Here is a 26,371-nt window from a genome sequence, read left to right as displayed (position 1 = left end):
TGGTGGTGTACTATCGGCTCGTGATGGTTCGTCGGTAGTGGAGTCGCCGGCGGCCACTTGCAGCAGGAGCAGTGCCGGATCACACGGAGATATAGGCGAGGAGAGTGAGCAGATAATATGGTTGTGAGGAGTTCTCCTAGGGTTCAAGGGATTTGGATTTTATAATGAGTGGTCCGGAGGCTTCGGAGTTTTTTCCAAAATAATTGGCAAAGTTGAATTGCGTAGATGACGAGCTGAGATTTTGGAAATTCAAATGAACATATGAGATAATATATTAAATTGATTTTAAACCTCCTGCTTTATCTTTTATAAGTTTGTTCCATTATTTTATTATTATTATTATATAAACATTAATATATCATATTTTGAAAAACTAAAATTTACGGGTATTACAAAAATTCTTTACTCTTTAGAACTAGAACCATGGTTACACAAAACGTTTCTTTAACAATTAGCCACACATACAATCAAATATGTGAAACCAAATACACAAATCAGCTTTACTTAATTCTCCACATAAACTATAAAATTTTAAGTCAAATGATCCTAAAGTACAATTAATACATATCTTGAAGTTAAAAAAAAAAGTAATGAGTTGAAGATGGTTTTGGTTCGTGTGAAAATATGAAGTAAGGAATATAAGAGAAGATGATATAAAGGGAGTTGGTGAAGTAATCCAAGTAAATTAAGTCTGTGTTTATGGTTAAAGTTTGAAAGCAACTCATAACTGGCATTGTGTCATTGGGGTGAAGTCTTTTTTCCTTTCTTGTATACGTTAATGACAGTGAAGGTGTTTTGAAAGTTGCTTTACAATGTGAAGTGATACACAACAACTAGCTGGATTGTGTAAAAAAAAAGTTAACTGCTTTACAAGGTCCGTCGGGTCGGAGGTTATTATTATTCTCGAACATCATCATCTCAGTTTTAGATATCTTTGTTTGTTTGTTTGTTTCTTGAATCTCCATTATGAATTCAATCTGCAGCTTTATAAGGACCAAAGGCTTAAAGCAGCTGAGAATTTCCGAGCACTGTGCACAGGTATTAATAATAATAATAATAATAATAATAATAACATAACACATTTGCTTTGTGATTACAGTTTAAATTATTATATGTGCAGGGGAGATGGGAACTGGAAAAACTACTGGAAAACCGCTGCACTACAAAGGAAGTCAAATCTACGGTATCCATGGCGGCATCTACGCTGAAGTATGCTTCCTTGTATCCATTTAATATGTATACACACACACACACTAGCAATTTAAGCCAGCCCAAAGTAACTTTTTCTTCTTTGCTTGCTTGCAGGGAGGTGATTTTCAGAACAACGATGGTATGCATTTTATTTTTTTTTATTTAAACCTTGTTCTCCAGATTTGTAAAGAGTGACGCTTTGCTTTGCTTGCAGGCAGCGGCGGGGAAAGCATTTATGGAGGATTTTTCAGAGGTACAAACTATAATAGAGTTTTGTTACATAACCTATTATAATAATAATCCAAATAAAGTGTTACTTCCTGCTGTTTTGTAGCTGAAAGATATCAATCCTTGCCTCCTAACCGCGGTATGCTATACATGGCACACAGCCATGCCAAAAATGGATCTACATTCATCATTGTCTTCAGTCAACAACTCTCCTTTGTTCGCAGGTATATATTAGTTTACAAACTCTGATTGATTCACATCATCATCATTAAAGGGGTGCTGCATTTCAAGCCAATATCTTTCTTTCAAAATCAACCGTTGTCTAACCGGCTATATTGCTGCAGATATGCTCTTGTTGGATGTGTAGTACAAGGAATGGACACTCTTGACCAGATTGAGCCGTTGGGAACACCTAGAGGACAACCTACTCGGCCGGTAATGATTACAGACTGTGGTGAAGTTTTACAAGGTATTGCGTTTTTAGTCCGTAAAACCTCCTAAATTGATTCTGTAATCATGTTTAACACATTCGTTATTAGGCGGAAAGAAAATAACCGGGAAGAGAGCTACGCCTAATGAGGGTTGTGATGGGCAAGCGAAAAGACAACGTGAATTAACCCCAAACTCTGATTCGGTGTTTTAAAAAGGTTACTCTAACCCCAAACTTGAATGATGTTTTGCCTTTGTTACATTACTCCATGCTATCAATGGAGGATTAATTTTCTTTTAAACCATTAACCACGGTCTCTTTGAAAGAAATTTATATCTTATTCAATCAAGGACATTGGTGATTGTTAGGCTGAGTTCAAAATGATACTATTTATAGGTAGATAGATAAATAGATAGATAGATAGGATTATGCTACTGTTTTATGTTTTAGATAGACTGAGGTGAAAAGGCTGATATGTTACTAACTTAAAAAAACTATTTTGTAGAAGAGGTTTTACTACCTAGTGAATAAAACAGCTAAATTTAAGTAGTTGTAATGTTGCTGATGTTAGTTATTTTGATTAGAGTTTCTTCTGTCAAATAAAACAATAGAGTAAGGATAATTATTAAAGGTGTGTGTATATATATATATGCATGTATGTGTATGTATGTGCTTGATAGTGTTTCAGTTTCTTTACAAATCCCATATTGGGTAATCTAAGGTTGAATGCATACTTGAATCACCAACTAGGTTTATACCCGTCTGGTATAAATATGAATTAAAAAAAACATTATTGCTATAAATATGAATTCCATAATTGTATAAGTTATAAATTGCTATAAATATAAATTCTCGAACATCTAGTTAGAGTTTTATTAATATAAACTGTCTTCTATAATTTTATAAATACAAAATGAGTTGACAATATTCGAACATGAATCTGTATTCAAACTTAGATAATTAAACATGGTTTTAGGAGATTGTTTGAATATGGTTCTGTTGCTTAAAACTGTAATTTCACTGGTGCTAAGAGTAGTGTTGTAGAACTCGCGAGGCAGTAGCCGGGCGGTAGGGTACCAACTAGCAGTTAATCGGATTGGAATGTTATATGTTATTTTTCAAAAGTTTATTTATAATTTTTTAAAAATTTGTTAATTGGATTGGATTAATTACTGTAATTTTTCAAACACTTCAAAGGTTTGATCGGTATTTGATTGATTTTGACAGATTTTGATCGAAATTTTGAGTTATTTTGAACAATTTGGATCGGCATTGACCGACTACTGATTTGTTGGTCTGGTTAGGTGAAACTGAATCAGTAGCATACCGGTTAGCGATTATTTGCCGATTAATCGGTGACTAAGTGCGATTTTACAACATTGACAAAAGAGTTCTGGTATGTATATATAGTCCCCGAAACCTCCTTTGTCTTCAATCAGATTTTGGGGTTAAATAGGTCGCAGAATGATGATGACACTAGGTATTTAACATACATAGTTACACTTATATGGTGCATATGCAATGATGTGAAAGTATGAAGTATGAGAAGTATTTGGGTTTGAGTTTTGAGTCGCTTATTTTAGTTTATTTAGTTGCTTAAATTATTTTGTTCATCATGATACATTTAAAAGTGTCTTGAGTCCTGGTTGGTTTAGGTTTTGAGCTGTGCAGTTTATGTGGAAAAATATCGGATATCGGTCAAGGACCGATATTAAGATATCGGTTCTTGCGGTGGGATATCGCTAATTTTAATATCATGCATAATTTATATATATGACAATTAAACACTGACAATTCAGTATACTATCTTATCATTAACAAATTAACACTTTTAAGATATATAATACTCACATTGAACACTAAAAATTGATTGGAAATATTGGTGATATATTGGTCAATATCGCCTATAATATCTGGACAGATATTTTGCACCAATATACATTGGCGATATCGACTGCGTAGGGTTTTGAGTCTAGTATAAATAGATTGACAGGGCAGTGTAATTTCTTGGTTCAAGTTTTCGTTTAGGTTAATAATATTGAAAGAGTTGTGGTGAGTTAGTACAAAAAATGTTGCATCCTCATGTTGCTAGATCCAGTTTTCCAACATGAGGGGTATTTGGATGTGTTTTCTGCAACTGATAATGGGATATCAGATGAAGCTCTACTAAACATGGTTTAGGAGATTGTTCGAATATGGTTCTGCTGCTTAAAGTTGTAACTTCATTTGTTTGAATGTGGTTATGTTGTAGAACTCTTTAGGTACTAGTCGGGCGGTGGGGGTACCGGACTGGTTAATCGGATTGGAATGCTGTATGTAATTTTTCGAAGTTTTATATATAGTTTTTCAAATTTATTAGTTGGTTTGTATTAACAATTCTATTTTTCCAAATACTTTAAATATTCGACCAATTTTTGACTGGTTTTGACCGAAACTTGATTGATTTTTGACTAATTTTGTTAGAAATTTGACTTATTTTGAATATTTTGGACCGGCTTTGACTGATTACCGATTTGTTGGTTTAATTAGGCGAGATCGAATCGGTAGCATACTGATTAGCGATTATTCACCGATTAATCGGTGACTAATCGCGATTTTTACAACATTGGCAAAGAGTTCTGGTACGCATATAACTATATACAGTCCCCGAAGCCTCCCTTATCTTCAATTTGGATCTTCATTAAGTCCAACAACCATAAACCTAACAATATGTTGCATATGTATTGATGTAGAAGTATGATAGATAACTAGGGGTGTTTGTTTTTTTTGGAAGTGATTATGGGATATAAAATGATGAAACTTAGATAATTACCTCTACTAAACATGGTTTAGGAGATTTTGAATATGGTTTTGCTGCCTAAAGTTGTAATTCATTTGTGTGATTTGTGCAAAGTGTTTTGGTATGTATTTAGTGTCCCAAAGCCACATTGACAACAAAAAGAATGAACTTTTCTATATTTATATAGTTAAGTATGCTATATATGAGACTAGCAAAGCAACCAAACATTAAATTGTAAGCTGCATACTTCCTCATATAGTTTTTTTCTACCAGCAACGGCATTTGTTCAATTTACAAATCACAACTAATTATTTATGGGATTAGTTTGGATAACGGCTTTATTATTGTCATTAACTGTTCTTCAAAAGTGAAAAGACCAATAAGAATCTCTGTTGTACATGAATGCTCTGCTCTAGTCATAGTTACAGTTCAATATGGTCGATTTATAAGTCAAAGATGGCTTAAGGTCAGTTAATAAGTCGAGAGGTAAATTCATCATTTACCATAAAGTGTTTTTAGTGAGGTTTTGATGTAGCTTGCAACATCTTGGAAACTTAGTTGCTCATATAGTCGTTGGCTATATGATTAGGACTCAGATTTCACTTTGTAACTCTCTCGATCGATTCACTAATCGATCGATTCAATTTTATTTTCGAGTGTTCGTGTGTTGTTTGATTGTTTTCAGTTCCTCTTAGTTGTTTGATTGTCTTTCTTCTTCATATAAACCGCTTAACATAAAATATGTATTTCTGTATATAAGGTGTTGTCTGATTTTTTTTTCAGCCGCTGGATTACGTTCTTGGCATTTGATGTGCTTTTTGTGGTTATCTGTGTTGCCGTTGCTTGTGTTGTTAAAATTGCTGTTTGCTGATGTTAGGTATCATTGCAATTTTGTATACAGTAATTGTTTGTTACCTTGAAAGATGGTTAACATTAAGATTCCAAATGTCAGCATTTGTTATTGAAACAGGAAGGTGCGACAAAGGATGACATTGACCGACTGCCTAAATACAATCTTAAGAGAATAGATGATTTTGAGAAGGAAAACGGGGAGATCCAAAGACGTTACGGTGGAATAATGGTAGAATGTGATACTGATGCACCCGTTGAACGTGCTTTATCCGAGGAAGATGCTGTAAGTTGTTTTTATTTTTAAACATTTCAGTTAATTTTTGTTCTACAGTGCGGTTTTGAACCTATTGTTTGCTTCATGTATTGTAGCATGTTATGAGATAGAACTTATACAAGATAACAAAAAATAAGTTTTTTATTGTTGTATTAATAATAGTTTGTTGACATGATTGCTGCATTTGTCTTTGCACATATGATGACGGATCTGAACTCTCTGCAAGTTCAACATATTAGAAAACATTACCCAAAGAGGCAGTGAAAACATTATGTAAAATTTATAGTTTATATAATTTATAAGCATCTTTTTGCCTTGTTATTTGGAGATGTTAATCTGCATGTTATAGGAATTCCTTCATGGCATCATTGTTTGTGCCACATGCGTTATTTGTTGTACTCCATGCATTGTAACTTGTAGGCCGGAATTAGTCTCTGCATCATGCATTATTGGTTGTATTCTGTGCTCTGTGGCCTGTATGCTTATAATTACAAACCACATGTAGATTAAAAAAACGGTAATTCTACATTTCAAAGGAATGTCTAGGGTAACATACTGTTAATAAGAGGGCCTGGGCTGAATTAAAAAAACGGACGTTCACGAACATAATGAACGAGCGAGACAAGTGTTCATGTTTGTATGTTTAACTAAATGAACAATGTTTTTTGTTCACACTCGTTTATTAGATAAACAAACTTTCGGTGTGACGGTTAATATATTGAATATTTATTTATAGGCATACAAGTTATTGTCAAGGTCTTTATGTTTGTCTGTCTGTAAAATAGCATGTTCCAGCAGAGGCTAATTGAAAGCAGTTGCTGGTAAACGATCAAAATAAGTGCACGTCAATGTTGATTCACACATTTCAAAGGAATGTCTAGGGTAACATACTATTAATAAGAGGGCCTGGGCTGAATTAAGTGAGAGTTTGGGCTAGCTAAAGGTAGAGGTGCGCAAGTCGGGGGGGTGGGGGGTTATTTTTGGAAGAACATGTACCCGGAACTGGTTCCGATGATACCAGGTATTACACTTATATGTTGCATATGCAGTGATGTGAAAGTATGATCAATTTTTGGATGTGGCTTTTGTTAGTGATTATGGAATAATTGTTAGGAATTACACACACACTCGGCAGTAAATAAACGAACACGAGAATTTATTGTGGTTGTCCATGGGTGGTGACTAGGATATTGTTATTGTGAAGAGTTACACATCAATAGTATGATCAATATATAAACAGCTATTAGCGATTAATCGTGGGTTAATCGGCGCCTAGTCAGGATTTTGACAACGATGTGTGAAAGTATGAAGTATGATAGGTTGTAAGGGGTGTTTGGATGTGTTTTCTGCAAGGGATATTGGGATATTAAATGATGAAACTTAGATAATTACTTCTACTAAACATGGTTTAGGAGATTTTGAATATGGTTTTGCTGCCTAAAGTTATTATTTCATCCGTGTGATGTGTGCAAAGAGTTTTGGTATGTATCTAGAGTCCCTGAAGCCACATCAAAAACAAAAGAATAAACTTTTCTATTGTAAAGTTGAGTATGCTGCATATGAGACTAACAAAATAACCAAACATTAAATTGTAATCTGCATGCTTCCTCGTGTAGTTTTGTTTTAGCAGCAACGACATGTGTTTGATTTACAAATCATAACTACTGGTCGATTAATAAGTCAAAATATGGTTTAAGGTCAGTTAATAAGTCAAGGGGCAAATTCATCATTTGTAAAAAGTGTTTTTAATGAGGTTTTGTTGTAGCTTGCAACATCTTGGGAACTTCGGGGGTGCAATGTGTTACTTTTGGTGATTGAAAGTTTGTTAAACGTAGTTATCTCATATAGCCGTTGGATATACGCTTAGGGCTCATATTTCACTTTGTAACTCCCTCGATCACTCCCTAATCGATCAATTCAATTTTATTCGTGAGTGTTCGTGTGTTGTTTGATTGTTTTCAGTTTCTCTTAATTGTTTAAAAATATCAATTGTGTTATGCTCTATCTGTGACACACTGTTTAGGAGCCTGGAGGTGTAGTCTGAGTTAGAGATGTTCAACGAAACCGGTTCCTGGAACCGAACCGGACTCGAACCGGTTCCTACCCGTTTTTTGTAGGAACCGGACCCTATCTGATTCAACCCGATGATCCGTGACCGGTTCTTGCATTTCTGAGTGGGGGTGGGTAGGAACCGGAACCGAACCGGTTCTGGAACCGAACCATCCGGAACCGGTTCCTAACCGGTTCTAGCCGTTGGATCGAATATAGCCGTTGGAAATCGTTTTTTTGCCCGTTTTATGATCGTTGGGGTCAAAAATAGCCGTTTTTGGCTCCCCCAAGCACCCCACTACTAGTATAAATAGGTATTCCAATATGATGTTTGTTTAAATCTAATTGAAATTTTATTAACTAAAAATAATTTAATGATTCTTTTCAACCATATACAAATTTATAATTTGCAAAGCTTACAAATTTAAACTATAATAAATCTCTATAAGCCATAACAAACAAACCTATAAATAAAAGGTTTTAAAATTTTACTAACTTGGGAATGTGGGAATGTCACAATTGTAATATACGACTGTCGACAAAGTATAACAATAATAATCATTCCAATAAATAATGATTTCTATTATATCGAAAAACAAAACAGGTCAGGCTTTCGGGTTCAGAAATTGACGAATGTCACATGATTCACAACTTTTGGAAATTTCGTTCCAAAATTAATTAAGAATAAAGAAGCAAAATATACATAGATTTGTTTTAGTAAAACAAAAATGTTAATAACAAGTAGCAAAATAAAATAACACAGATTTTCGAATGACCCGAAAAAGGCTACAAACGTGAAATATGATAAAGACATTTACGTATATAATGTACCAGCGGCGTATCCACCATGATCTTATCATATTACATTTGTTCCTTTTCCCATTCATTTTCGATTCTTCATTTGTTCATTCAGCAGTTGTTTTCAGTGGCAAACATCTTCAGTAATTGTCTTTTCTTCATCAGTTAATTGTTTATTTTTATGTTAATTGTTTTTTTTATTTTTCATGTTATACAAATACGAATCGTAGTTTAGAATCCAAATCGCAAACGAAAAACGAAAAAAAAAAAATTTACACTGTAACCGGTTGGAACCGGTTACGGTACAGGAACCGGGTTAGGAACCGGTTAGAACCGGTTAGATAGGTTAGGGGTCCGAGGATGGGAGAACCGGTTCGGTTCCCTAACCGGTTCGAGCCTGGAACCGGTTTAAAAGGGGGTTTTGAATATAGGAACCGGTTAGGAACCGGTTCCGGTTCCTAGTCCCAAACCGTTTTGAACATGCCTAGTCTGAGCCAGTTTAATAAATTACCAAACAATTCGCTTCTTTTTGAAAGTGTCTATTGTTTAAATTGTGACTAATAAGTTAATTATTATTAATCTAATCAGTAAACAGTTAACTTCTTTTTCTTTGTCTTATTAAAAAAGTAGTTCATGTGTAAGTGTATATACGATTATCCAATCGTGGTTCACTACATTAAATTAATTTTGTATTGAGCGTGCATATGCTTGTGCGTTATATATATAAGGATTAAATGATAGCTCACTTGAGTTATAATAACTACAAAACATGTTTTGGTGAATCAGATTAAGACACTAAGACACTGGACACATAATCAATTCTATAAAATATTTGAGAAATATCGATTACTAAGCATATGGAGTCTATGAATACAATGTTTTCCTTTATAAGGTGGATTGTTGGATTCTATTGGGTGTCTTCTAATGGTCAACATCTTAATCATAACTGGTTTGTCTTTCTTCTTAAAAATCGCTTAATATGAAATTTGTATTTTTTTAGTATATAAGCTGTGGTTATCTGATTTTTTTTTCAGGCTCTGTATTACATTCTTGGCCTTTGATGTGTTTTTTGTAGTTATGTGTGTTGTTGTCTACCTTGTATCATTGCAATTTTGTATGTATTTATATGCGGTAATTGTTTGAGCTTCAGGATATTCTAGTCGAGCTTGAGTAATGCGACACTCGGCCTCAATTCGTTTGCACCCACATTTGCCACCAGCAAAGAGTCAGTGAGAAGAACATTATCTGTTCAAAAGTCTCAAATAAAATAAATGATGTAATTTCTTCTCAAAGATATAATATATCAACTCATTTATAGCAAACATTATATAAGTGAAAAGATCCAATACAATAATGCCTTAACGTACAATACGTACGCGAATCCATTTTTTCACGAATCGATCCATGAAATCACATCCAAACATCTTTGAATCGTCAATACATATCCAATCAGTCATTGGTTCACCGAAAAAAACAGTTTTGGTGGTTAATCGATCAATTTTTCACTTTTTTTCATGGAGACCGTTTTTTAGCGTTTAATGAGCGTTTAGGTTTTTGGCTGAGCGTTTAAGTTTTTGTGAGCGTTTTAGATTTTTGCCTTCGAACGTCTCGCGTACCCACCGTACGTTAAGGCATTACCGTATAGTAACTGCACCCCATTATGTAAACTTACTCTTAAGAACATTCATAGGGGAGCATTCAGCTTTATCCGGGGATGGCATTTTTTCCCAATACCCGTTACCTGTCTATTCGGTATTGGTACTAAGATTTGTAGAGTTTTGGTATTCCGTACTTACGGGATTTGGTACAGATACAAGTATTTTGGATTATATTGAGAGTTTTATTTATACAACGCTCAATCGGTGCGTATCATTTACAAGTAGGTTAGGCTTCAAACGGTTACGGTAGTGCATTATAGTTTATTTAATGTCCGTACCGTACCGGCACCCCATACCAGTTTAGTCATTTAGTACCAGTCGCGTGTCGATACCCATACCGAATCTACCTGTTACTTATAGCAGTATCGATACCAAGTTAAATTGAGATTAAAAAAACAAAGCAAAACAAAGTGGTACCAAAACGGATACCTTACCGAAAGTACTTGTACCATAAAATTCAGTACGGTACTAATATCCAGTTTTACTGGTTTTCGGTACGGGTAATTACGATGGTACTTATGGTTACGGGTATCCTTGTTTCTCATTTCTATATCCAAAACCATACAATTGGCATTATCACTTATCAGCGCGCGCGCGCACACACATAATACATACTTGAAAAATCGTGAAAACCACTTTTAAGCATAAAAACTAACTTTTAAATTTTTAAATTTCATTCTTTTTGTATGTTACTAATGTTTGCCAAACCTATAAAAGTAAAAAATGTATATATGTGGTTCGAGCATATGGTGAAGTGAAAATAAAGCTCCATAATGCTGGATTTTATTCAAAGGTCGCTTAAGAGCACGAACTAGGCTCGAATTGGCCACACACTTTTCAATCTTGGACAGAAGTTGCTAAAGCTTTACTTGGATTGAAAACATTTGAAACTCCAAATGAAAATGACACATAAATCCACCATAGAACATATACGAGTGAGAAAAAACATACGAAGTCACGCTACCAGCATAAGATGTCTTAAATCATACGAAGTTACAAGACCGAGTTCAATATTCCAGGAAAAAAACATATATTCTTCGTTGATAAACACAACGCCCCCTCTTCTTATGCATCCAAAGTCAATACTTCACAAAAGTCAGCGATTGTTAAACCTGAAACATCAAACCTCAGTTAAGTAACTAGAGCAACCTATGCACATGAAAAAATTCTCAAGAAGGATATGACTATCAAGACTTTGGAAATGCATAATACAAAAAGCAATATTATAGAATTCAGTCTGTCTAATAGATCACAAAAGTTTGGTGTTAAATAACCTTTTTGGAATCCGAATGAGACTTTGGGGTTGTAACACGTTGTTTTTTCACTTGTTTTTTCGCTGGCCCATCCGGACTCTCAACAGAATCAGAAGATACCTCTCTCCTTTCAGCTTTTTTCTTTGTTGCCTAAAAAAGTTGTCAAAATGGTACATTTTAGTACGGGTTTTACTATGAATAATCAACGTGTTAAACATGATTACACTACTTCAATATAATCTGTTTATGAGAATGAACGGACTAAAAACGCAATAACCTCTATGATATTGCTTTGAGGAATTTCACCACAGTCCGTAACTTCAACCAGCCCAGAAGGTTTTCCTGTATCTGATGCCTTTTGCTCAATCTTTCCAAGTGTTTCCAATCCTCGTATTACCTTTCCAACAGCAACATAGCTCCTGCAATATAACCGATTAAACAACGGTTAATAACAATGACTAGTTAAACAAGGGCTAATAATATAATTTTATAATCAAGTACACTATTGAATTATAATGATGTGAATAAGTTAGACTTGTAAACTACCAGTCAATAAAGAAATGATACTGGAAGACAATAAGGAACCTAGAATCAATCTCCTCCGGGTTATTTGCCATATATAGCATACCACGCTCAGAACGTAGCTTTATATCATTCTCAGCTACAAAACCACATAAAGTAATAGAATTGGTATAACTTCTGATCTAATAGTAATTATAGGCTATAAAACAAAACTCTATAAATCTTTTTAAAATTGTACCTTTAAAAGTTCCCCCATTAATGCTTTCTCCACCGGTGCCTGCGAGCAAACCATCACTCGTTACAAATCTGAAATGTGCTTAAAACAGAATTTAAATAATAAAACACATACCGTCATTGTTTTCGATATCACCTCCCTGCAAGCAACAATGAAAAAGTTATTTTATATAAACATATGGCTCATTGATTATATGTTTAAAAGAATCCTTATAGTGTGTATGATTAAAAAAAGCCTTAAATTATAAATTTCTGTATATCTGATTGAGATAAGCATTGCTATAAAAAATCATACTTCAGCGTATGCTTTTTCTATGATACGGTAGAATACAGTTCCTTTGTAGTTCAACGGTTTTCCAGTAGTTTTTCCAATTCCCATCTCCCCTACACATATATGTAATCACAAAGCAAATATGTTATTATTAATTCAACAAAGCAAATATGTTATTATTAATTCAACAAAGCAAATATGTTATTATTAATACACACACACCTGTGCAGAGTGCTCGAAAATTCTTAGCTGCTTCCGGCATCACGTCCTTAAAAAGCTGCAAATATCATAATGCAGATTCAAGAAACAAACATATCGAAAACTGATTAACCGACATGAGACATGATGGCACAGACCTCAATTACCAATCTTCCAGCGGCAGTTCCATCAATGGATAAATCCATGAACACCAGAGGGTTATCCTTGTTGCCCATCTCTATATCATCCGCCTAAACCATTCGAATAGCAGTATTATTAGCATAGGGGAAAATTAGCTAGCGTGCTAAGTATATGTACAATTACACTACTTAATTGAATAATGTATATGTATGTATATTGTAGGTGTGTGTACATACATAAATTAAACAGCTCTCGTGTGTGTTATAAATCCGCCTTAAAACCTAATTATAGAATGTGTAATCAGATGTATTTATTTAATTTAGGGTTATGAATGAACGAACGAACCTGTGATGACGACGAGAGTTGCTTTCCAGATTCCATGTCGCAAATTGTGTTTGGGACTTTGTGTCCTTTTTTTCATTTTAACAACTTTACAACATTTTATTTTATCATACCAAACTCATTGCTTTATATACAACATCTAATGCACCAAAATTTAAAAAACTAAATATTCTTACAAAATATTCATATTATGTATGGAAAACTATAGAAGTACAAGTGTTTTATTTTCTACCAACAATGTAAAATTGTTGTTTTGTTGAGTGTGAGAACCTATAAAAATATAACTATGTATGTTTGATGGCATTTGTGTAGGATATTTTGTGGATGGAAAACAATCTAAATTAATTTGTGTTGTTTATTTTGTGTGTGTGATTTTTTTCTTTTTGGTTAGAGAAGACCTTTCTTTTTAGTTTAAATAATACAAGTATTAGAATCCCGCGTGTTGCGACGGGACTGTTTAACCGAATTATAAATAGACGCAAAAATGTTCAAACATGCATATCAACTCGTATAACATAAGTTCTAATATCTATCAATAAACGTCTCGATTGGTGTTAACTCGTATAACTAAAAATAATAAAGAATGCATGATTGCTTGTATAATAAAAATGTATGGTAAATATCCCTCACAATATGTAGAACCAAAAAAACCGGCATGTTACAACTGCGAACCGATAGGGTTAGTATTGGCAGTACCGGCACAAATTTGTAAACACGAATTGGTAAGCCTAAAAAACATATTTTAAAGGTGTGGTATCAAACATCGAAACATATGTATAAAAACATGTGACAATGTGATAAAAACATATGTATCAAATCATGAAAAAAGTTCCAGCTATTATAAAGATGAACTATAACAAATACGAAAGCAATGTTTAAGAAAATCGTTTAACCGACAAATAAAACATGTAAAGCCGACACTTGGTCACATTTAAGGTTTAAAAATATAATTTGTTAAATCAAGGGATAAAAACTATCAGATAGTGTACTAATCTCTAATGCAATTTTATAACATCTACTATTAGGGGGTGTTTGGTACAGAGAAAAAGAATGGGAAGAAATGGAAATAGAAATGGGAGAGAAATGGAATTGGAGAGAAATAGAAATGGGTGGAGAATTGACAATCATTTCCTTTGTTTGGTACAATAGAGAAATGGGTGGAGAAACGGGAGCAGAGACGTGATTAGGGTTCCGCCTCGGCATCATCATGGTGGAGAAATGGTGGCTCAGAGACGCGTCGCAACACCGCGTCGTAACATGCAATTAACTAGTAATAGTTAACAAAAAAAGAAAAGAAAATATTTAACAAACACATATTTTTGTTGATTTTTGGATTTCACCATATATGTTGTGAAATATATTTTAAGAATATATATATTTATAAAAGTGTGTATAGATATAACTTCAATTCTATTAATATTAACACAAACCAAACTACATATGGATAATGGGTAAGCGAGCAACAAGCTGAGCCTCTATCTCCTTTTGAATCGCAAAGTCTATTCTACTGAATATCAATCCTTGGCTCATCGGGCTCTAAGGGTCACTGTGAATCACCTTCTGCGCCCGCTCTAAAAAGCGAACCGTCTCGGAAGCTAGGGATCCAAATGTGTAAAAGGAACCATGTAATAGATATAATATAATATAAATGTGTAAAAGGAAAAATTGTTAAGATTAACCATAAACTGACACGTGCCTACAAGTATTTTACTTGACTAGAATATATGTAGATAAGAATATTATTGATTTTTTTTTAATTTATTTATTTATTTTTTTTAATATATCAAAAATTGGGTTCCAATATGTAGATACATAGATATTACATCAATTATTGATTGGTTAAAATAATTTCTCGCCTTTTTCATAATAAGATCATTTTCTCGCATTAATATAACCATATATATATAATCATCATGAAGTTGTCTTCGTTCGAATATTCATTAAATGTTTATTCTTCGGGTTGGGCTTTGGTTCCTTCGTGGAATGTTTATTATCCGATTTAGGATTACCTGCATATTCTCTTGGATTGGACTTTAAATTGAAAGTGTACCCGAAGATGAGACAGCAACCGGCCTCTTAATTGTTCGCCCCTGCTGCTACCGTCCATCACCGGTTGATAGTACACTAGGGTTGCAACTCGTACGTATATAAAAAATTAGTAAACTAAATAAACGTGTCACAATAGTTAATATGATTTTCTATGAAGATTTTATATTACCATAAACATTACATGTTGAATTAAACCAACATGGGAGTAAAATGACCGTCGACCGAGGTCCAAAAAGCAAGCCGATTTAAATTTCCATTTCCATTTTGGTAATAGACCAAATTTGTAGCAGGAGTGCCTGCAGCTCCAAAAGACCACCAAAGTTGTTCAAAAATTCAACGGCCGGCAAGAACAGCGACATGACATTTAACAGGTTATAAACATATATCAGTGGGAGCATGCCTGATTGCCTGAACCAAAAGCTAAGCCAAGAAGGTGTATTCTACGTATTAATTATACAAGTCAACACAACAAATTTAAAATATAATATAATATATATATATATATATATATATATATATATATATATATTCTTTTTTTTTTTAAATGTTATGTTTAAGGGGGAAGTTCCAGAAGTTTTCCTAAACTTTATGACTTTATTGTTATTATTTTAATGCCTAGACTTCATTATTAAATGAAGCCTTGATCGTTGATGCATATTTCTTCGTTGGGCCTAAGCCGAAAGATGTTGTAAAGAAGTGGAAACTATAAAACAATCTCAGCTTGAGATTAAAAAGCTGAAACATAGCATTGATGAACTAAGGCATAACGATTTTGTATGCATCTTTGAGAATGTGTTATCATATGTTGGTGGTCTTCATGATTTAAAAGGTTTTCTAACCACCAACTATGGTATGTCTTGGATGATGTTTGTCATTCAGATGTAGAGACAAAGGTTACATGGAAAATGTTAATTCAAGGCACACGATCGATAAATAAATAAGAACTTTATATTATAGATCTAACCTGAGACGCGTTAGACTATAATACGAATAGCTAGACTATAATTACATCCAAACAACTATGGAGTTGACCCAATTTATCGTCATATTCCACTCAACTCTAGTGACTTGTAGATTCGGTTCAGAAAATTAACTCCGACAATCACCCCCCCCCCCCCCAATTCCTGTCTCGGGTTACAAGGGGTCTTTACCTCAAGTCTTGTTTACTTGATCATGTTTCTTGTAGAGATCTTCCTTTAATCTTAACCACCTTAATTATCGGTAACCATGGCTCGGTTATCCCATTAACCACCCATTGTTTTTGTTTGTTCGAGAATCTGACCTAGATTTATTTACAACGAAAAACTTCCATGCAGGGGCTAGATCTTGATATCAATTTTGAGTACCTTGAACTTGGTTTTCAATTACACCAGTTCTAATACCACTTTGTGACACATGATCGATAAACATATAAGAACTTTATTATTGCAAAAAAGAAAAATGATACAAAAAATCATGTTATAATTCTCTATTGATCATACACCGAGTGTTTGTACGAATGTACCCATGGGCAAAGCTTCATAGGAACCCCCCCCCCCCCCAACCCACCCCGAAATAGGGTCCAAGCTTTGCCACTGCCTGTATCAAAGCCTTGTATTCATAGATCTAACTAATGATTTAAAAACCGATTTATCTTGGGCAGTAATATTGGTTTCCGCTCACTTGCCCAATATATTGGACGAACGGTTTGTAGTTTGAACCGCTATAAATATTGAAATGTATCGTCGTACCGGTTTAAGCCCAATGTAAGTTTTGGTGGCCTCCAATTAAATTACTATCAACCTTCGATCAATATACATCAAATCAAATTGATCTCATTATTGCCATCGAGGAACTTTTGGATTATTTTTTTAAGGAAGCACGTAGTTTTGACTATTTATGTGTTATAGTTGTATTTTTATGGAATTATTATAGGGTAACTAGTCAACTCGTTAAAACCACTTGGCGCAACCAGCTTTTAAAACATTGGATCTAACCATAGACCCGTTACTATAGTATAATTAATTAAATCCTGACACCTAGGGTTCTGACGTAACTCGCGTTGTATCCCCCACTCGACTCTACCGACATGTACATTCGGTTTAATTGTTTAGGGTGACCAATAAAAATGTAAGTGTGATTCATATTATCATCATATATTCTATGCGAATATATTGTTGTATTATCGTGTTGTATGTCCAGCTCAAAAAATAGTACGTGGAAATCATGATTGCTAGTGGCAACATCCATATGCTTCTTTCCCAAACTACAAACTACTTATGTGGAAAAACTATTTTTTTTAAACTATTAATTAAACTAGTGTTTTTTTATCTATTATTTTATTCACATTTATTTGTAAATCAACAATTAGAGTCTTTTTAGTTTTTCTATCTAGTCAATCAACTATCTATATTATATTTTTTTTTAATTATATTTCATATATATTTTTATCCAATCAGTCAAATATTATTTTTTCTATTTTTATCAATCATGACTTTTTTTATTTCTTTTTACTAACTCAATTACGAATCTTTTCTTATTGTTTGATTTGTTTTTTGTTTTCAGATATATTCATTTTTTTTAAAGATATTCATTTTACAAATTTGTTATTTTGAGTTAAGTTTCGGTACCATAACAAGCCTAACTAACAACGATACTAGTGTTGAATAGTCGCCGCCAACGTCAAGGTTTTACCCATTTTTGTTGTTATTTTATTTTTAAATATGTTCATTTTATAAATCTCTTTTTTAAGTTTAATTTCGTTAGCGTAACAAGCCTAGCGAGCCGATACCGATCATATATTTCACGCCATAAGCAGGTCAAATTATATTGACACACTTTCTTTTATTGATTCGTTAAATAATGTTGAGACCGGTAGCGACTCCACTTTATTTGTATATTTATTGGTATTGGTGTAGATGTTATTAGTGAACGAACAACAAGTTTCAATCGTGATGCAAGCATCGATCGGCCATGGATTGAATCAGTTTTTTCAAGATCTCGAATGGGATTGGATCATGTGATTGAGGTCTTTATTTAATATGATATCACATAATCATGCATGGTAGGATATATAGTTAATTATAATATTATAACTTCTTGCGAACTTTTGTTTTCAAAATAAAAATGAAATCATATATGGTTCATGCGACATTAATTGCATATCAAACTGTTATTTGCTGAGTGTATGAGGGAGGATATAATTATGATCGATCTCTTTCTCTAACGTAGTAAATATTTAGTCATGTTCGGATGACCTCGATCTGCTGAATAATTGCAAGTCTAATTTTCTTGGTAGTTGGTACTTTTCGTCACACCTAGTCCTACCTTCTTTCATTGTTATAGTAGTTTGAAGATTATCACTCAAAATAATAAACTGAATACTCTTAATCATATTCTTTTGTTTCTCTAACAAATTGGAATTTTATCATGTATAATTATGTTGAGAGAGAAAAAAGTAAATGAACAATAACGAAAATCACTAACGTACGTATATTTGTGAAGTTTTATTTTACTGATATACTTTTAAGTGTTATTTGTACTTATGCATTCTATTTATTTCTTTAATTTATTGTTCATGCAAACTAATAATGTAATGTAAGATACCATGGCTGGACAAACAATTAATTAATGTAATAGTAAAGTCATGGGATATCCATTTGAGTACTTTAACTTTATGTAAGTGTCATATAATCCAACGTATCTATTTTTATTATATCTCATGCAACGAAAGCAGTTTAACCCTTCAATCTTATTTAGAAATAACTCTTAAATTAATTTGTGTGAGTGTAGACAGTGGCATATTCATACTTTTTTTTCATTTGGTTTATTGTTCGAGTTGGTTTGGCAGTTTAGGTCGCTCAATGGTTCAGGTTAGTTAAGGTTTGTCATAAGAAAAATACTATATAATAACAAAGAAACGAAAATCTTCATTAGAAATACACACACACACAATCTCTTAATGTTCACAATGCCTACAAATCATATTTAAACATTATGTTAACTAGTTAAAAAAAAATAAAAAAGCATAGGAAGAGTGAGAATCAAACCCGAGTTCTCACATTACGAAGAAGGAACTTTTACTGCTAGACCGGTCTCATATACGTAGATCTCGTGTCCTTGAGTATAGAAGATTTTAAAGTCCGTTAATTAACAATTTACCATATTTTGCTTCAACGCTCTTTAACCCATGAAGAAAACGCCAACTATATTGATATTCTAGAATTCACAACTATTTAGTGTCGACATCAACGATTCAAATCAAATTCCAATCAATTCGCGAATGTAACGCACAGTTTTTTTGTTTGCCGCGTTTCTTCTCATGTCGATTCTGGCGAATACACAATAGTTTGCAACTGCAGCGGGCGCGCATTTTTGTTCATCGTGTTTTTTTTAACATATTAGTTTGTTGTAATTAGTGTGAACGAATTTATTTTTTTTGTTTTACTTTCGATGTGAATTCGCATCGGTTTGCCACTACAACGGTGTCATTTTATGTTAATTTGTTGTATGTGGGTGTTAACGAACATTTTTTAAAGCTTTGCGATGTCGTAGCCCGACACCAATCAAATTCATCTTGACTTGTGGCCGCACCCCAGGTATACTACCTAGTTTAGGAATAAATCACATAACATAATCTCAATAAAATTTTATAGCGTATTTAATAAGAATCACATAACATATTTAATAAGAATATCACTACTATTTATTTGTGTCTCTTAAATCACAAATAAAGCAACTTTTGTAAAATACTCCTTAATTAGAACTTTTTTATTACGTTCAAATTAATATGTAAATTCATGATACAAAATGATCACAGGGAATGTATGCATACAAAAGTAAAAGACAAAAACACCCTCACTCGTTCAAATATGCCATCCACACTCAGAGGGTAGAAAAGTAATTAACGAATAAGACAAATTTACCTGACCGCCACTAACAGCCACAGCCTCTATCACCTGCCCTAACGATTCTTCTCTCTCTCACACACACTCACTCACTCACTCTATCGCCACTCCATTCGTTCTCTCTCAAGAACCCTTGCATTTTCATCAATTTCACATGTATTAATTAACTTTCTGCTTTTTTTAATGAATCTTGTGTTGGTTTTAAGTTTTCACTAAAGCATAATCATCAATATATGGGTTTACGATTGAATATCACATTCTGGGTTTTTGTACATGAATATATATATAATTAATACATGTTTTTGATTGAATACAACATTTTGGGGTTTATATGGTTTTGAATATCATCAGTTGTTCACGGAAGATTTATAGATTTACGTTCATGATATGTATAAATCTTGCACTCTTTGTGAGTGTATAATTAAAATTTTCTACCAGTACTTACTATGTTTTATTTTTCAGATTTCGTGATTAATTTATTCTATTTGATTTTTGTTTTGATCACCGGATAATGTAACTTTTTATTGATCTTGTTTTACATCATTCTTCTCTCTCGGTACATCTTTCGTGCATATATATACGAAAGCTAGCTAGCACGTCATTTATATGAATGACAGATTGTTGTATATGCAGCACACTGTACATGATTTTGATTAGTTTTCTTACAAGAATAATGGTTTTTTTATTTTTCATGAAAAAAACTTACATTCATTTCTTTAAATCTTGCACGCTATATTGTGAGTGTATGTATATATTTGTGTATTTGTTTTTAGCTAGATTTACCCTGTTTTATTTCTGTTTTGATGTGAGAATGTAAGTTTTTCTCGATTATGGGTTTCTTGTTTATGTATGAGTTGCTGATAAAATACTCTTGTTTGTCTTTTGGGTATAAACCTTTTGAGTTTCTTTAATATTTTTCAAATCGAAAACAGAAAAATTTTGTAACAAAAATTATATATGTACATACATTATAAAACTAATTTCGTTTTGGTTTTATAAGCATGTGTCATGTGTTTACAATTTGCTATCAATATTTTACAGAGTTTTCATTTACAATTTCAGATGGCGCGTCGTGATGATCCTATACCGATCCGAAGTGACATGTAAGTTCTTTCTTTATTTTTAACTATCAAGTATGCTAACACGGTAAAAAATACATGGTTTTCAAATCAACTATTTTTCTTTTCCCATTTTACACTCTTAAGGCCTTACTAAATACCACATTTTTATTGTCTTAAAAATGACTGATTTTCTAGCTCTTATATATTATACCTTAATGAACGAGCGATAATATTTTAGGTTACCTTTAATTAGATTTATTTTTAGTCTTAAACTACGTAGTTTACATTTGTTTTACTTTTATCGTTTTAGATTTATATTTTGAGTTTGTAAAGGTCACAAATCCCATCATTGTCAATTTTTATGAACGTTTTTAACCTTTTACATGTAACCTTAATGTGACCTCCTCGTTATAACTCAAAATTCGTTGCCACATGGAATCTGGAACGTCATTGACTCTACCACAGGTTCGTTCATTCATAACCATAAATTATATAAATACATGCATACATCAATTACACATTCTAGGATTAATATCTGTTTTTACACACACCTATAATATACATACATATATTCATTTAAGTAGTGTTATTATTATTAATTTATTATACATACACTTAGCACTTTAGTTAATTTAATTTGTACATTAATTTTCCCCTATGCTAATAATACTGCTAGCCGAATGGTTTAGGGTATAGAATTGAGAAACAAGGATAACCCTCTCGTGTTCATGGATTTATCCAATGATGGAACTGCTGCTGTAAGATTGGTAATTGAGGTTAGTATCATCATGTCCGTCGGTTAATCAATTTTCGATATGTTTGTTTCTTGAATCTGCATTATGATATTTGCAGCTTTTTAAGGACGAGATGCCGATAGCAGCTGAGAATTTCCGAGCACTCTGCACAGGTGTGTGTGTGTGCGCGCGTGCGCTTAATATTAATAATTAATATAAGGGCAATTGGTTTTTATTGGTCCAACTATCGTCTTTTGGTCACTGCCGATCCCAACTAACGAATTGGCCGGCTGTTGACGGTCCCAACTTTTAACGTATTTGTTCCCGATGGTCCGCGACTAACAGAATTCTAGTGTCGTTAGTTTCAGGTCGCCGGAAAACACACATTTTTCCCGAAAACTCAACAATTTTGTCCCACATCATGGTAACTTTGTATTGTACATTTAGGAACCTTATTCTAGTAAAAGCCCCAATTAGTGAGGTCGCCGGAACACTAGAACCATCATCGGAATCAGTTGATGATGCTTAAGTGATGGTGGTTGGTTGGCGGTGAGTCAATTGGTGGTGGTGGCGGTGTTCAGGTGGGTTTTATGGCAAAAAAATAGACCTTCCCGGCCAAAAATGTTTTCCGTAGATCTTAAACTAACGGCGTTAGGATTCTGTTAGCCGCGGACCGTTAGGAACAAATACATTAAAAGTTGGGAGTTGGGACCATCAATGACCAATTCGTTAGTTGGGACCGACAATGACCAAAAGACAATAGTTGGGAACAATAAAAAGCCAAATTTCCTTAATATAGCATATTGCATTGTGATTACAATATACATATTATATGTGTAGGGGAGAAAGGGACCGGAATAACTACTGGAAAACCATTGCACTACAAAGGAACCGTATTCTACCGTATGCATAAACGCATATTTGCTGAAGTATGATTTCTTATCTCTATCAGATATACACAAATTTGCAATTTAAGGCTCTTTTTTATTAATCATACACACTATAAGGATTCTTTCAAACAGATAACCAATGAGCCCTATGTTTATATAAATTAACTTTTTCATTGTTGCTTGCAGGGAGGCGATATCGAAAACAATGACGGTATGTATTTTATTATTTAAATTATGTTTTAAGCACATTTCAGATTTGTAACGAGTGATGGTTTGTTTGCAGGCACCGGCGGTGAAAGCATTTAGGGGGGAACTTTTAAAGGTACAATCTAAAAAAGATTTATAGAGTTTTGTTTAATAGCCTATAATTACTATTAGATCATAAGTTATACCAATTCTATTACTTTTGCGGTTTTGTAGCTGAAAGTGATGAACATATACGTTCTAAGCGTGGTATGGTATATATGGTACATGACGCGCAGATGATTGATTCTAAGTTCATTATCGTCTTCCAGCAGCATTTCTTCATTAGCTGGTAGTTTACGAGTCTGACTTATTCACATCATTATAATTCAATAGTAGACTTGATTATAAATTTATATTATTAGCCCTTGTTTAACTAGTCATTGTTATTAACCGTTGTTTAATCGGTTACATTGCAGGGATTACGTTGTTGTTGGAAGGGTATTAGAAAGAATGGAATCACTTGAAAAGATTGAGCAGTTCGCAACAGATACAGGAAAACCTTATGGGCTGGTCAAAGTTACAGACTGCGGTGAAATTTCTCAAGGCAATATGATAAGAGCTTGATAAGGTTATCGCGTTTTTAGTCTGTTCATTCAGTTAATCAAATTAGATTTTATTGATGTAGTTTAATCACGTTTAACAACTAAATTAAAGTATGCTACTAATGCTAGAGTTTCTTCTGGTAAATAAAGCAATAGGAGTAATGATAATTATTAAAGCTATATGTTTATGATCTATCATATATGTATGTGTTGGGTTTTAGCATAAACAGTTAGGAGATATGAAAGTTGAATATTTTTAAAATTATTAACCAATTATAAATAAAAAATAATAGTTTGTGGTATTCAAATTATTGCTGAGTAATATGTATAATCTAGGCAACAATACTTAGGATTCATTATCTGTTTTGTTGGTAAATACAGGGTCAGGCTAAATGTACACTCTCTGGTTGCTTGTCATACCCCCCCTTGGAAAAACCAACTTTAACATTACCCCTTGAAATTATATAATTACCAAATTAGCACAAAAACAAGGATTTCATTTTTTTTACAAGTTGCGTTTTTTTATGATTTCGAGTTTCGGGTTTAGGGTTTAGGGTTCGGGTTTAGGGTTTAGGTTTTCGGGTTTAGGTTTTCGGGTTTAGGGTTTAGGGTTCGGGTTTAGGGTTCGGGTTTAGGGTTTAGAGTTTTGGGTTTTGGGTTTAGGGTTTAGGGTCCGGGTTTAGGGTTTAGGTTTTTGGGTTTCGGGTTTAGAGTTTAGGGTCCGGGTTTAGGGTTTAGATTTTCGGGTTTCGGGTTTAGGGTTTTAATTTTTCTAATTTCGGGTTTATTTTGTAAAAGATAAAGAGGTAAAATAAGGATATTATAAATATATATACTATTAAAATTAAAAAAATATATATTATTAATATTTATAATATTAATACTAAAAAAATACGTAATCACCAAGATGACAAAAGGGGTTTTCAAATTTATATCAAGTTAAATGTATTATGGTGGAATGGTGGGATGATTTGTAAAAAGTGGTTGTAGAATGTGAATATAATAATATGATATACAAATTATAAAAAGGATAATAAGAGATTTGAATTGTATTTCCTAAATACTAGAAGGAGGGGGTATGTTTAGTAAAATTAGAGAAAGGGGGTACGTTTAGCAGCACCCTAAATATAAGGTGCAAGCTTGTGTCGAGTAAGCTTGGGTGGTATTCAAATTCTATAATATTGTTTTTTGTATCTTGTTAGTCATATCTATCTTGAGATTTTTTCATGTGCATACTAGTTGCTCTGGTTTCTTAATTGAGGTTTGAATGTTTGTGTTTCAGGTTTAACAATTGCTGGTTTTTGTCAAGTATGGACTTTGGATGCATGAGAAGATGATCAACAAAGGATATATGTTTTTTTTTCTAGAATATTAAACTTGGTCTAGTAACTTCGAATGACTTAAAGTAATCTTATGTTGGTTGCTTAACTTCGTATGATTCATGTTTGTTTTTTTTTTTCACTTGTATTTGTGCTATGGTGGATTTTATGTGCCATTTTCATTTAGTATTTCGAATGTTTTTAATCCAAGTAAAGCTTTAGCAATTTTTGTCAAAGACTGAAAAGTATGACCAAATCGAGCCGAGTCCATGCTCTTAAGTGAACTCCAATTCTTTTTATATGTTATTAATGTTTGTCAAAACTAAAAAGAAATAAAAAATTTATATGTGGTTTGTGAAAATACATATATGTAACTCGTAACTCACGTGTATTTATCTCGTATGAGATACATACAGATAACTTCACCAAACTACCCCTCTCTCCCTTGCCTCTCCACTCACACTCATGACTCTCTCTCTCTCTCTCTCTTCATTTTTATCCGATAGCTTTATCAATTTTAGGATTACTATACCCATTTGAAGGTTATCGCTTGTCCCCCCCCCAAAAAAAAACTCGAAAGAGTAAACTGCGGTTTGTCCAAATCTTTGATTTTAGTCCAATAGTTTCAAATTTGCAATTTTCATCAATATGGTTTCATTTCACTTGCAATTAAAACCGATCACACTAACCCCATTAAGTCTGGCTGAAACCCATCAGTGTGCCCCTCTCACAAGAGGTGTAGTTTTGTCTTTTTATTCCCAAACACACCCAGCCCATCACATGAGGGGGCCTGCGAATTCGGTCTACGGTTTATTTGAGGAGAAAAATGACAAAGATGCACCTCATGTGAGAAGCACGCTGATGAGTTTAACTGCCAGATTTAACGAAATTAGTGAGATTGGCTTTAATTATAAGTGAAATGAAACCAAAATGTGGAAAACTGCAAATTTGTAAAACTATTAGACTAAATTCATAGATTTGAACAAACCATAAAGACGAAAAACGCAGTGTTGGTGCATAGATGTCAGTAGTTCATATGTCTAATGTCTGTAATCGAGTCTGTAATATTGTTTATGTAATGTTTGTTTAGAAGCGAAGTTGTTGACAAGTTCGCTTAGGCGAACTTGTTAACCAAGCGAAGTTGTTGACAAGTTCGCCTAGGCGAACTTGTTAACCAAGCGAAGTTGTTGACAAGTTCGCCTAGGCGAACTTGTTCAACGAGCGAAGTTACTGACAACTTCGCCTGAGGCGAAGTTGTCGTGTATTTATATAGCCTACGGGTTGTTGATTAGGGTAGATAGTTTTGGTTATTTACGTGTAATTCATTGAGTCGAGAGACGTGAGGTCGAGAGGCTGTAAGTAACACGGTTCAAGTTATTAATATAACGTGGTTTTGTTCGTATCGTGTGTACGTGTGTTCGTGA

At 33.4% G+C, this 26,371-nt stretch overlaps 3 protein-coding genes across 6 annotated transcripts; 2 read left to right on the top strand and 1 right to left on the bottom strand.

Moving 5' to 3' along the window:
* The first annotated feature begins 916 nt into the window (after nt 1-916).
* LOC143545290 (peptidyl-prolyl cis-trans isomerase CYP63-like) lies at nt 917-25,475 on the top strand. Of its 2 annotated transcripts, XM_077037211.1 has the most exons (5): nt 917-1,444; nt 1,526-1,643; nt 1,764-1,888; nt 1,959-2,066; nt 24,911-25,475. In XM_077037211.1, the coding sequence occupies exons 2-4, from the start codon at nt 1,561-1,563 to the stop codon at nt 2,060-2,062; spliced, it is 312 nt and encodes a 103-aa protein (XP_076893326.1). In that variant the 5' UTR covers nt 917-1,444; nt 1,526-1,560; the 3' UTR covers nt 2,063-2,066; nt 24,911-25,475. The 2 variants fall into 2 exon arrangements, with proteins under 2 accessions (XP_076893326.1, XP_076893325.1); XM_077037210.1 differs by lacking the exon at nt 24,911-25,475 and having other exon boundaries at nt 1,959-2,211.
* LOC143545240 (peptidyl-prolyl cis-trans isomerase CYP18-4-like) lies at nt 11,525-13,259 on the bottom strand. The gene is made up of 9 exons (XM_077037156.1): nt 13,224-13,259; nt 12,905-12,988; nt 12,762-12,816; nt 12,564-12,652; nt 12,384-12,408; nt 12,273-12,311; nt 12,059-12,173; nt 11,790-11,931; nt 11,525-11,662 (listed from the first exon to the last, which is right to left on the bottom strand). Exons 1-9 carry the CDS (start codon nt 13,257-13,259, stop codon nt 11,525-11,527), a joined length of 723 nt encoding a protein of 240 aa, XP_076893271.1.
* LOC143545263 (uncharacterized) lies at nt 21,777-23,941 on the top strand. Of its 3 annotated transcripts, none has more exons than XR_013137393.1 (6): nt 21,777-21,992; nt 22,069-22,123; nt 22,791-22,879; nt 23,027-23,051; nt 23,124-23,375; nt 23,503-23,941. XR_013137393.1 is itself a non-coding variant. In XM_077037184.1 (6 exons), the coding sequence occupies exons 1-5, from the start codon at nt 21,945-21,947 to the stop codon at nt 23,144-23,146; spliced, it is 240 nt and encodes a 79-aa protein (XP_076893299.1). In that variant the 5' UTR covers nt 21,777-21,944; the 3' UTR covers nt 23,147-23,162; nt 23,261-23,941. The 3 variants fall into 3 exon arrangements, 2 of the variants coding, with proteins under 2 accessions (XP_076893299.1, XP_076893298.1); XM_077037184.1 differs by having other exon boundaries at nt 23,124-23,162; nt 23,261-23,941; XM_077037183.1 differs by having other exon boundaries at nt 23,124-23,941.
* Nucleotides 25,476-26,371: the final 896 nt, after the last annotated feature.

Source organism: Bidens hawaiensis, unplaced genomic scaffold (genome assembly GCF_021521415.1).
Source record: "Bidens hawaiensis isolate Kalapana, Puna unplaced genomic scaffold, B.hawaiensis_p1.1 tig00013876_1, whole genome shotgun sequence".
NCBI classification, from domain to species: domain Eukaryota; kingdom Viridiplantae; phylum Streptophyta; class Magnoliopsida; order Asterales; family Asteraceae; genus Bidens; species Bidens hawaiensis.
Note: the sequence above shows the minus strand (reverse complement) of the source record. Positions and strands in the feature narration are given on the sequence as shown.

Excerpts from the sequence above, each read along its gene's own strand:
- LOC143545263 (XM_077037184.1), top strand. The coding sequence starts at position 21,945 with ATGGATTTATCCAATGATGGAACTGCTGCTGTAAGATTGGTAATTGAG. Across the intron at positions 22,124-22,790 it reads TTTCCGAGCACTCTGCACAG|GGGAGAAAGGGACCGGAATA; the intron begins GTGTGTGTGTGT and ends TTATATGTGTAG. Across the intron at positions 22,880-23,026 it reads ATAAACGCATATTTGCTGAA|GGAGGCGATATCGAAAACAA; the intron begins GTATGATTTCTT and ends TGTTGCTTGCAG.
- LOC143545240 (XM_077037156.1), bottom strand. The coding sequence starts at position 13,259 with ATGGAATCTGGAAAGCAACTCTCGTCGTCATCACAG. Across the intron at positions 12,312-12,383 it reads TGATATCGAAAACAATGACG|GCACCGGTGGAGAAAGCATT; the intron begins GTATGTGTTTTA and ends GTTTGCTCGCAG. Across the intron at positions 11,932-12,058 it reads TATCATTTCTTTATTGACTG|GAGCTATGTTGCTGTTGGAA; the intron begins GTAGTTTACAAG and ends GTTATATTGCAG.
- LOC143545290 (XM_077037211.1), top strand. The coding sequence starts at position 1,561 with ATGCTATACATGGCACACAGCCATGCCAAAAATGGATCTACATTCATC. Across the intron at positions 1,644-1,763 it reads CAACTCTCCTTTGTTCGCAG|ATATGCTCTTGTTGGATGTG; the intron begins GTATATATTAGT and ends ATATTGCTGCAG. Across the intron at positions 1,889-1,958 it reads CTGTGGTGAAGTTTTACAAG|GCGGAAAGAAAATAACCGGG; the intron begins GTATTGCGTTTT and ends ATTCGTTATTAG.